The 12,105-nt window shown below is 47.1% G+C and overlaps 1 protein-coding gene across 2 annotated transcripts in view; it reads right to left on the bottom strand.

Annotated features, from left to right (window-relative positions):
• Nucleotides 1-12,105, bottom strand: part of ZDHHC14 (zDHHC palmitoyltransferase 14) — a 274,447-nt gene that overhangs the window by 37,784 nt on the left and 224,558 nt on the right. For both annotated transcript variants that reach the window (XM_007451350.1, XM_007451351.1), the window contains exon 4: nt 2,187-2,324. In XM_007451350.1, coding sequence (XP_007451412.1) covers nt 2,187-2,324 — 138 coding nt within the window. The remainder of the gene's footprint in view (nt 1-2,186; nt 2,325-12,105) is intronic.

Raw genomic sequence — 12,105 nt, 5'->3', positions numbered from 1 at the left:
TACTGAACCCAAATTGCATCGCTTTCCCAGACTCTGCTTCCCGGTGTCACCTTCCCAGCAATCTCTGTGACCCACGGGCTTCCTCCCCGGCCACCCCTCGCTGTCCTGTGTCCCCTTCTCAGAGCCCACTTCCCGGCAGGGAGGATTCAGGGGACAGTCCCCCCGCTGCTCTCAAACAGCTCTCTGCCTTTGCCAAGGCTTCCAGAATCTTAGGGGGATCACGGAGCCTCGTAAAACCTCTTGCCCTTCCTGAGAGCAAATCGGGGGTCAGGCGGGCTTGTTCAGTGGGGGCTGTAGTGAGGATGCAGAAGCAGGGGAGAGGAAAACCTTTATCTGCTTCTGTCCAAAACAGTCGGGTAACTTGCAGGCAGATAAGTTCAGAATGCTTTTTTTTGTGGAAGACCGGATTACCAGTACATCAGCATAAACTACAGCAAGCTCCATTTTGCCGAAACCAGGGTGAGTAAAACTTTAGAGGAGATGAAAAATGCCACTGTAGTGGCAGGCGTCGCTGTGTGTGCCTCTGTGTGTGCGTGTGCGTGTGCGCGCGTGTGTTTGTGTTCCCAGAGCTTATGTGCGAGGCTGAGCAAGTGAAAACTGCTTGATATCCAGAATGTAGGGGCAAAGGCCCAAAATGAATGTGACTATAGACAGATACATAGATAGGCATTTTGAAGTTGCTAAAGATGATATAAGATGTAATGTTAAATATACATATATATTTAAGATATAAGATGTTAAAGACTATTTTTCAGTGTCATAAATATGCTGGAATATCAGTACTTCTGTCTTCTCTAGTTGTGTAAGCAATTGCTTCTACTGTCTATTAACACATACATAGGACCCTAGTTACACTTTTGCCATTTTGCGACTCTGAAAATAGAACAGGTGCCTCGGCAGAGCGCTGCGGCATCCTTCCCAGGTGGTGTGGAAGGGGTCTCTAATCAACGTTAATTCTCTTCTTCCCGTCCCACCAAGTTATGGCTCTCAATCATGTATTACAAATTTGTGTCACGTTCAGATAAAAGGATTTCAGTCAGAAAGAATGGGAACTAGGATTTTAAATGTCTAAGAAAATTTGGGATAGGCCATTCATGTCCAAAATTGACCAATATTTTAAAAGAACTAATGTTAAACTTTCCATACCATCCGCTTCCCCCAGCCCCCGTACAAACCCCACCAAGAGAGCAGAGGGGAGAATGTGCGTGTCTAAGTTCAGCCTTAGCACACTGTGGTTTCAGCACTGCTGCAGGGAAGCAAGTGAGGTGTGTGTCCAGATACTTCCGGAAACATTCCAGAGAGAGGCTCTGTACTTGCTAATGGGTGGGTGTACTACAGGAATGTGGACAGAGGCCACGCTGGTCTTTAATGTTGCTAATGGAACTGTAATGGAAGTTTAAGGCTTACATTTATAGGTCAAAGCCAAGGGGCTTCCTTCTCATCATTCCCTATTACAGGAAAGTGAGAGGCCAGGAAATGGAAGAAATTCAAAATTATGACCTTAGGAAGGGTAATGAAAAATGCCATTTACTTAGGCAAATATATATTAAAGTCATGTATATCCACATTTCATTTTTAATAAAGTCGCTTCCTTCATATGCCAGGGGTAGCTGGCCAATGTTCTGGCAGGTAATTAAACATCTTATCAAATATATATCTTTAACATTTATAGATATGTGTGTAAGAAAGCTCAGTCTTTATCCCCATTTTTTTTTTTTTTTTAGGGAGGGTGACTATTCCTGCTTAAGTAGATATCACATTAAAAAAAAAAAAAAGCTCTGTTTTAAAATGGGTATCATTACAGCACATTATCCTTTGTGAAAACATGGGAGTAATTTTTCCCGGGGATCCGTTAGCAGAAGAGAAAGTGAAGTCACGAGGGTGGAATAGGGACCATGTATCAAGGAGAAGGTCTTGTAAGTGAAAGAGTCTGATCCAGGGGTGCCCCTGGCAGCTGCTGTGGGAAGGATGGGGTTGGGGGGTGGGAGGGAGAGAGGCGGGGTGACAAGGCTGGGAGGGAGGTGAGAAACAAAAGGCAGGCTGGAAGCGAGGAGGGGGCTAGGGAGAAGGGGAAAGAGAAGAAAGAGAGAGCCCGGAATGACCAAAATATTAAATCAAAATTAGATCAGAAAACTAAAGTCAGGCAAATGGTTACATACGTAATCTGATTTCGCCAGCATACTTACGAAGAATGACGTGGGTGATAACGAATGCAAATATAAAGACTGTCAGAAAAGACAGAGATAAAATAAACATATAAAAAAATCTGTAGTTTCTTTTCCCCACACAGTTGCCTACCCAGGGACAGTGGTGATCAAATCGTTCTGAAATGAGAGGCAGAAAAAAGAAAATGGAAATCAATTAATAAAATGTCTTTTTACTTGAGGGAGCTCCCCCCCAATACTCTAATAATATAACAAAATGGTATCATTGTATGTACGTACTTCCAAATTCACCACTCAGAGAAATGCTTACCGTTAAGACATTTCAAGAACATAATTATTCTTTCAACAGAGCTTAGCTGTTTTGAAAAAACAAAACGTGTGCATTCTATTCTCATTACAATAGAAAAGCAAAGATTTCCCTCTTTTGTACAAGAAAGCTCTTTGGTTCACAGAACAATCTTCCCTTAAGATGGTACCAACACTCTTGATGGTAATTGCTGGGCTGGGCTGGGCTGTGCTGTGCTGTGCTGTGCTGGGCTGGGGCTCAGTCTTTCATGGGTGTGTGGTACTGATTGACCATCTTTCATGGTAAGTGGCCAAGACAGAGGCCACTAGGGGCCTGGGACAGGACAGAGGGACAATCCCTTGTTCTCCCATCCCAGTTATAGCCGTTTTCTAAAAAATGTCTCTGCTATTTCAATAGTCGTAGGAGAATTGATAGCATTTTAAAAATGATGTATGATCTTCAAATAATGTAATACACCTGATCTTTCAGTCCACAATTCTCAGCTTCCTTACCTGTAAGACAAGGATACTGTATAGAGTCTTGTGGGGCTAAATACCATCTGGGAAAGTATTTAAAGAAAAACAGTATGCGGTGCTTTAAGGTTTGTCAAGAGATGTCACGTACATCAATACGTTTGGCCTTGAAACATTCCTATGAGGAAAATGATGCTGCTGCCCTATTTTACAGATGAGCAAACTGAGGCCTAGAAGGGGGACTGCCTGCAGGGGCCATACAGCTCAGAGGCAGTGGAACTAGAATTGAGGCCAGGTCTTTCTCGGGGCTGATCCTGTCTTCCCAGTGCACAGGCTGCCTTGAGCACTTGGTAAATGACTGAGCACTGGCTTTGGGCATTTTTATACTGTTATCCCAAACCTGTGTCATCTCACCTTGGGGATTTCACACAAAGTTTGCAGGACATTTGTGATTTGCTCTTCCCCTTGCAAGCAATAGCTAAGTGCTTCTCTACTCTTCAGCTGATCTATTCAGAAGGCCTATCCAGACTGTCGTTCTAACACACCCACTCACAGCAGACTGCCTGCCACAGGTCGGGGAGGAAAATGCTACCCTTTTTCACTTGGGATCTTATCCAAGCTTAGCTTTTACCCAATTTTCACATCTTATCTGTCTACATGTGCTTTGAAAACATACAGAGAGGCCTCTGTGAGGTGTGACTCTGTAAACAAAACATCATAAAGTTATGCAAGGCAGTGTTTCCTTTCTTTCTGGTCACCTATCATACACCACTCATCTCATATTTTATGTCTAGTGCAAGCTTATTTCTTGAAAAGGGCATGAGGACGCCTGGAGACAGTGGTAGCAGAGGAACTGTAAGTTCCACCGTTGTCTGCAAATGACATCAACAAGCAGCAGCCAGTCTGAGCAGAGGACAGCCAGAGAGAAATTTCAAAGCTCACCAGCCTGGTGACAATCTGATGGCCTATAAGATGCTGACATTCAAAGGAAAGCAACTCCTATTGGTGTGTCCGTGTGAGTGACACGTTAACATGTGTTACCAACCCCACACAGCTGGAAAAGTTAATCCCTGCGCAAAAACAACCTCATTTCCCCAAGTCACTGATCTACACAGGCTGTATAATGGAGAGGTCTATACGAAACAGGCAAAAATAAAAAAGAAATCAGAATCAGTGGAATTTTCCAAAGACTTTGAGGCTGTCGAGAAACCTCTTTTCTTCTTAACACACGCCTGTGGAAAGTGAGAATGACAAGTGGAGGCTGGGGAAGCCCAGGTTAGGTTGGCACCTCTGGTTCCAGCTGTGAAAGTTGATCTCCAGATACCAAGCACGTGGTGGACTGAGCCTCCGAATTAAAGAAGTGAGACTCGCCCACCAGCAGAGGAGACATCAGGGCTTGGGAGGCAGAATTAACACTGCGGATCCCCCCCCAGGCCAAATACCAAGGTCTTTATGGCTCCCGGTAATCATTTCTATGGGGGCAGGTGGTAGCTGTATTTTTAGCTTAGAAAGTTTACTATTAGCTAAGCTGAGATAATGTGCTTTCCTGAGCTGCTAAGGAATGAAAGCAACAGATGGGGCACATGAGACCCTTGGGCACGGGGTCTGGGGGGGGCTTCGGAGAAAACTAGTGCCGTCTCAGAATGGGTGCGAACACCTGGCTCTCTGGCAGCCCTGAGCTGGAAGCAGTTTCCATTGGGAGATTTGTCTTACTGAAAACTTTTTCTTGGCTGACGAAATTCCCATTAACAATGTAGGCTTGCGTAGAAATGCTTCCATGTAACGGTTTTCGTGCTCTCCTTTGTGATTGTTGTACACGCGTTGGTAAATGAGCCTGAGAGCCGGGTGCGCATCTCTGTGGAAGAAGGAAGCTCAGATCCCAGGGCCGCCTCCCGGACCCCGGTACCCTCCTCCCTCCTCCCTGACTTCCGGGGTGTCGGGGCGGGAGAGGGGCTGCACCCGGGTTGGGCCTGTGCCTCTTCTCTGCGGACTCTCTCCCTCTCTCACCCAGTAATTTCCTCCCTCCCGGGGTTCAAATGCCAACTCTACACTGATGACGCCCAAATGGCCGCCGCCGCCTTCATCCACCGTCTCGAAAATCATCTGATTTATTTTTACTTGCTTTTACCTGCCAGCTCCACTAAGCCTTTAAGAAATGTTTGTCAAGGACTGAATAAACCCTCATGCTACCACGAGGACGTCCCGTGAGCAAGCACGTTGCCCAGGGCCGCATGGCTAACAGCAGCCAGGCCGGCCCGGTTCTAGCAGCTTCCAGAACCCTCGCCCACCAAATGCCCTGCCAGCCGGGGTGAGCGTCCCTGTGAGCCCCGTGCTGTATTAAGCGCTGGGACCACTAAGAAGAGAAACAGCCGCGTAACGAACCCTCCACGGCCTCCAGCAGTTCCCTGTCTCGTTGGCGAGGGCACTATTTTCACAATCCAGAATATTCCTCAGACCCAAAGAATGAGCCTCTAACAGAGAGAAACCGAATTTAGCGAGAAAACCAGTCTGTTCTCTGACGATGCTCGCAGCACACAGCACCCTCCCTGATGGGTCGAGGAGAGAATCGGGGTGAGGGGCGCTCGCCCGGCCCTCACTGGCTCCATTCGGGAGCTGTCGAGGCCGCTGCGAACAGGGAGGCCTGGGTTACTGTTTCCACGAGGGACAGCAGACAAGCGCCGGGCACCAGCGGGCGCACGGGTGGCTCCCTGGGACTGAGTGAGGCAGTGACAGGCCGGAGGGAGAACACCTGGAGCCGGACCACAGCTGGCAACGTGGCCGCATGCAGCCGCACCATCTGAGATGCTTCAAACAACTGTTACCGGAGGGCAGACTGCGTATGTTCCCTGTGGAAAAACTGGAGGGTGTCCTATGCAACAGTGGGTGCGAGAGGGGTGTGTGTGATGGCGGTTCTTTAAAAAACCGCCTCGGACTTGCTGCTAAATCCCTCAACTCTGAAGTTTGGATCCTGCCAGAAAGGAGTGGTTCCTACACTGCAGCCTCTCTGGAGGGTTCCTTTAACCAAATGAGGAGCCGCTCCCTCCACCAGGCTGCTGGATATCTGTGCTCAGCTGTGCTAAGCCGAGGGACAGAGCCTCGGGGGAAGGGAATAGAACGTGGGGGGCGGGGATTGGGGGTGATAACCTAGAAATTTCTCTAAAATAATGAGAGGCCTGAGTTTGCCAGCTGGGGTGCTCTGCCCACACCCCAGTTAGCATCGCGCTGCCCTGGCATGGCTTATGGACTTATTTTCCTCTCCTTCCCCAGGTGAGGCCTTGAGGTGAGAAATCATTTCCAGTCACCTAATAGCCCTGGCACCTAAGTGCCTGGCATGTAGCACACACTCGAAAATATACACTAAGCAAAGGAAGAAATGCCATTAATTGCCTTGGGTAGTTTTCCGAGTGATCCCTGCTCCTGGCTGCCAGGTGGAAAGACTGGAAAATGCTGATGAAAAGATGAGATTTCAGACATGCTGACTACAGGAAAGGGCAGGGGTCCATGAAATTTGAATATGTGCAGAGAAGGTTGTGGGTTGGAACATGCGGATAGAGGCTGAAAGAGCTGACGGGACAGCTGTTAGTGTGAATCAGCTCATGGAGAAGCAGCCTGGCCTGTCTCACTAATGGTGGGAAGCAGAGGTGGTTTTATTGAAAGCTCCAGAGGGTGCCATTGGGAGAGCCCGAGGCTTGGAATTCAAGTCCGGGGGTAATTCCAGGCAACCTCAAAGTCACCAGATCCTAAGCGGGGAAAGAAGGTTCCATTAAGATGGCCAGTGGGAACACAGTTTAGGCAAAGGAGTTATGATCCTATTTTGTTAACCCCAAACTCTAAATACTAATGAAAAGAATATTATCAATGATGATTAACGCTACCATTCACTAAGTGCCTCTTCCATCGTTATCTCATTTATCCTTGACCACAGCCCCATGAGGTAGGTGCTATCCCCACACTTTTCAGACGAGGGTGCCACTGAGCCAGGTGAGGTACCGCAGGTGCTGAGCTGAGGGATTAGGCCACTCCTCTGATTAAAGGAAGATTTGATTTCCTGGAGAGATGGAGTATGAAAAAGAGGCTTTAAAAATAAGTAGAAATGGAGACGTATTAAAATTGGGCAGGGAGAGAAAAATCCACTGAAATATTAAGGGAAATACTAAAGGAAACGTATTTGCAAAAGTTGTGTTTGAAGGTTGCCAGAAAAGGAATAAAAGCATTTGAAAAATCTCCCAGAAGTCAGGCCCTCAAGAGATAAATAAAATCATATCCTCTGGCCAAGCAATTCTGAGTTTTCCATACAGTGGTCCTGGGCTCAGTGGCCTGCGTCTCCTCTCTGCAAGGGTGTCTCCAGAACCCTGTGAAAACTGTGATGTGAAACTTCTCATTTAAATGTTAATTACATTTAAATTAAGGTAAATGTTTTTACAGGTATGAAGGGGAAAATTACTTTTTCTTTAAACCTAGGACTTTTTTACCTCCAAAATTAGAAAAATGTTGCCTCATGAGGTCTCTTTTGCCTCTTTAGAATGATGAATGTTGAGATATAGTGGTACGTGTATTATTACCTGGCCTTTATGGTTCCCACGTAATTGAAAAAATTATGTAATAGGAACATTTAAATATGAAACTAGCTCAAGTATCAGAGGACCATATTCTTAGACACTAAATAATTCATGCTGTTCTAGATCTTTTGGTAAAATCTACTTATAGCCTTGCCACTGTGTTTAATGATTTCTGGAGAGCAAGCTCACCTGCTAACTCCGCTCCTCTCCTCACTTTTAACCAAACTTTATTGAGTCCTTGCTATGTGCCAGGCACTGTGCTAAGTATTTCACATGAATTGCATCACTTAATTCTCACGAAACCTTGTGAGGTTGATGCTATTATGCCCATTTTACAGAAGAGGAATGTGCAGACGGAGCAGTTGGCATTGGAGCCCAGGTGTTAACCTGTACTCTTTTTATTTATTTATTTATTTATTTATTTATTTATTTATTTATTTATTTAGGCTGTGTCGGGTCTTCGTTTCTGTGCGAGGGCTTTCTCTAGTTGCAGCGAGCGGGGGCCACTCTTCATCGCGGTGCGCGGGCCTCTCACTGTCTCAGCCTCTCTTGTTGCAGAGCACAGGCTCCAGACGCGCAGGCTCAGTAGTTGTGGCTCACGGGCCCAGTCGCTCCGCGGCATGTAGGATCTTCCCAGACCAGGGCTCGAACCCGTGTCCCCTGCATTAGCAGGCAGACTCCCAACCACTGCGCCACCAGGGAAGCCCCCTAACCTGTACTCTTGTTTCCACCTCCCGTGCCAGTTCCCTGCTGGTCACTGTGCCAGGTGGGCCCTGAGGACCCGGCCCTTCCCTCCTGGGGAAGCACACTTGGGCACCCGCAGCTCCAGGCACAGCACATCAGCAGGTATGGGAACAAGAGTGGACCATGGCCACACCGGGACTGGCAGTTGTGTCGGTGGCCCCTTGGGCTTCTTCTGGTTCAGGGCACCTACCCTCTGGGGGATGTGGAGAAGACCTGGCTCATGTCTGGGTGCCCACCCTCAATCAAGAAGTAATCTAACCTGTGAAAAGATGGCCTCATTCTCAGCAAAGTGAACATCAGAAGAAGCGAACTTGGGCTTCCCTGGTGGCGCAGTGGTTGGGAGTCCGCCTGCCGATGCAGGGGACACGGGTTCGTGCCCCCGTCCGGGAGGATCCCACGTGCCGCAGAGCGGCTGGGCCCGTGAGCCATGGCCGCGGAGCCTGCGCGTACAGAGCCTGCGCGTCTGGAGCCTGTGCTCCGCAATGGGAGAGGCCACAAGTGAGAGGCCTGTGAACAGCAAAAAAAAAAAAAAAGCAGCAGCAAACTTCTTATGGAGACACACAGATTGGACAAAGCTGCTTGCCAAACACCATTTATTGAGACTGTGTGGCTTGGGGGTTATGTGGGGCAAACGGATGTATCAGGGAAGGTTTCTTATGCCCCCCCGAACACATCTTTGCTCCTTTTCTGAAAACGATTTCTATCTGTTTAATTTTATGGTGCAACAAAATCAAGAAATCATATTAACTAACTCTGGCCTTAAAGTATGAATACATCTCTTCTACACTGGGACTTAGTTTCTTTACATGTAAAAAGTTGGATTAAATAAGCTCCAAGACACCTTTGAGATGTAAAATTAAATGTAAAGCAACTCTGTGTTTTATTAACACCTGTAGGGATTCTTCTGGTCTTGAGTCCTTGCCAGTGTCCCATAAATTAAGATTCTGCAGCTTCTAGCTCCTTTTGTTAAAAAATCTAAAAATTTTCAATGTAAAACCAATTAGTAAATGTACAATCGTTGTAACCTTTACACTACAACTTAACATAACCTTGGACCATACCCCCTACCCCACCCGCATGCTCTCATTTGCCACTGCCCTGGCTTTGCCACTACCGGGCACAGTGCCGAGTCTCTTTGGGCATCAAATGAGAGGGCTTGACTAACGGCCAACTAAGGTCCCTTCAGCTCCTCAAAAGGGCAACTTAATATATTTCTGTTTCCTCTAAAATTTTCTAGGGTTGTTTACCGTTTGCTTTTAACTCCCGTTTCCAATGTTGGGGAAATTCTGTGCTTCTAGGAGGAGAGACAAGCGTGCATGGGAGATGCATTTTGAAGCAACTTATACCATGAGGTACAGATGCTGATTAGAAACAAAGATGAAGCTGTTGAGAAAAGGGGTGGGGGGGAAAGGTTTTTACAGGAAGCAAAGAGAAATAGTTGCTATTTCTAAGAAAGTGAGGGAGAAGGGAGAAAAGGTTTAGTTTGTGATATAAATTATTTATTTATTTATTTTTTTGCGGTACGCGGGCCTCTCACTGTTGCGGCCTCTCCCGCTGCGGAGCACAGGCTCCGGACGCAGAGGCTCAGCGGCCATGGCTCACGGGCCCAGCCGCTCCGCGGCATGTGGGATCTTCCCCGACCGGGGCACAAACCTGTGTCCCCTGCATCGGCAGGCGGACTCTCAACCACTGCGCCACCAGGGAAGCCCGATATAAATAATTTTTGAAAGGAGATATAAGAAAGTGAATAGAAATGAGATTATTTTAAAAAGTGAATCAGCCTGTTGTGGCGCAGAAGGAAACCCTACAATTCCTAGGAGGGTCATCAAATGAAGAGTAAATTCTAAGGAGGCAGGAGAATTACCTTCCCTTGTCTCCTCCAGCCCCTCCCAGTGCTCTCTGTCTTTATCAGACTCAGAATTAGAGCGGCAGCACTGAGGTCTTTGAGCTTTCTGGAATTTAGTTGCTGGATTAGGGCTCTGCATCATTATGATAAAATCAGTAATATAAGTTCCAATTTGTACATCCTCAGGAAAACAGTCTTGGTACATTGGTGGTCCTCAGTAGTTCTCCAGCTGTAACTTGCTAAGTTGTGAAACTCTGAAATAAGCTCCACTATAAGCAAGTGCTTGAATGCTAGTGAGTCTCTTTCTGGGGCAGCCACTCCCTGACCCCTCTGGGCCCCTCTCAGCATCAGCTCCACTCCGTCTCTGGGTTTGCAGGGCCAGAAACTATGCCTGCGAGGTCTCCTTAATTCTCCACAGAATAAAACAATTATCTTCTGAATCTGAAAAACAAGCTCATGCTATCAACCAACACCCCGCTTTCTCTAGAATTCTCTAGTCTCCATTCCTCTCTAGAAATTCCAAGCCTTGACATCAGTATCAACACCACTTTACATCACAATGGCTTAAACACCTGTAGGGCTTTCTGGTTTTCAATACCTGTTCACATTCTTTACCTCACGTGCCCCATACCGAACCTCTGACGTGGGCAGCACAGATTCCCAAGTACAGGTGACACAGAAAGTGAATCTCACACCAAATGCAACGGCCACAGGCCCAGGGCTCCTCCATATGCTACGTCTGGGTCTAGAGCTGCTTCTAATGTCTACTCCCTGCTTCTCCCACTTCCCCACACTCTTTGGACAGGTGTTCTTTCATGGCCAGTTACTATGTTTTTTGAAGCCAGTCAATTTATCCTCAAACTGAAGGTTTCAGAACTGACTTATGGGTACATTATACACGTAAAGCTAGCAATTCTAAGGCTCTTCAAAACCTTTTAATTTGACTACAATACACAGTTGAAAAATTATATTCCGGATGGGCACGCTTTTCCAAAGTAAGCCTGCTTCTGTGATCTTGCAGCAAAGAATCTACATCATCTAAGGTACAGAGAGCTGTGTCTATGAGCAGGGCACAGCAGCCTAATGGAATTGACGATGTTTCCCTTGAAAAGCAAACTGTGATATGTCCAAAGCAGTTCTCTTAAAAAAATTTATCCAGAATGAGACCTCTTTGCAAAGCTTCTGAGACACTTCATTTTTCTTAAGTTGAAACTGTAGACCCGACTTCATTATGAATAGTATTAAAATATAAGACGAGCTCAAGGAAAGAAACACAGCTACGCATTGTGCCTTGCGTAATTTCTCCTCTGGTAATATAATTATATACGTATTGTGTGTTACAAGATTACATAGTCAGATGTTGGATGGGAAAGAGAGGGGCACACCCTCCCCCTCTAACCCTTCTTGAGTATACGTTCTGACGGTCACCTGGAAGGCTTATTTTTATGAGGGTTTACAATGTTCATAATGGTCCTCAGTTTCCCGTTTCTAAAAGGTGGGCGTGGCCAGAAGACCCTCAGGCGCCCTCCCGGTCCAGCCCTCCCAGAGTCAGGAGTTCCTGTGGCTCAGGCCAGCTCTCTGCGAACAAGTCCTGGCTGCCCCTTTGTTGGTAGAGAACAGAAGCAGAGCTGAACTCATGAGCAGAAGGGGTGTTTGATGCTCAGAAGTCATCTGTAGGGCTTTCCAAAATCCTCACTGCACACTGATTCTGCCCAGACGTTCAGCCCCCTTGGAGTACCTGCTTCTCCAGCTGCCTGGGTGGCATTTTAGGGCATGTGCCCGAGATTCCACAATCCTGTGTCCCTTCGGCTCAGGGTTTGGTGATCTACTACAAACGTCCAGGCTTGGGAGGGTGCCGTTGGGAGTGGATAATCCCAGTCATTCCTCTCGAGCACAAGGGTTACCTTGTGCACCCTTGGGCTTTTTTTTTTTTTTTGCGGTACGCGGGCCTCTCACTGTTGTGGCCTCTCCCGTTGTGGAGCACAGGCTCCGGATGCGCAGGCTCAGCAGCCATGGCTCACCGGGTCCGCCA

The sequence above is a fragment of the Lipotes vexillifer genome, unplaced genomic scaffold (assembly GCF_000442215.2).
Source record: "Lipotes vexillifer unplaced genomic scaffold, Lipotes_vexillifer_v1.1 scaffold935, whole genome shotgun sequence".
Classification (NCBI taxonomy): domain Eukaryota; kingdom Metazoa; phylum Chordata; class Mammalia; order Artiodactyla; family Lipotidae; genus Lipotes; species Lipotes vexillifer.
This window is presented reverse-complemented; position numbering and strand designations above follow the sequence as displayed.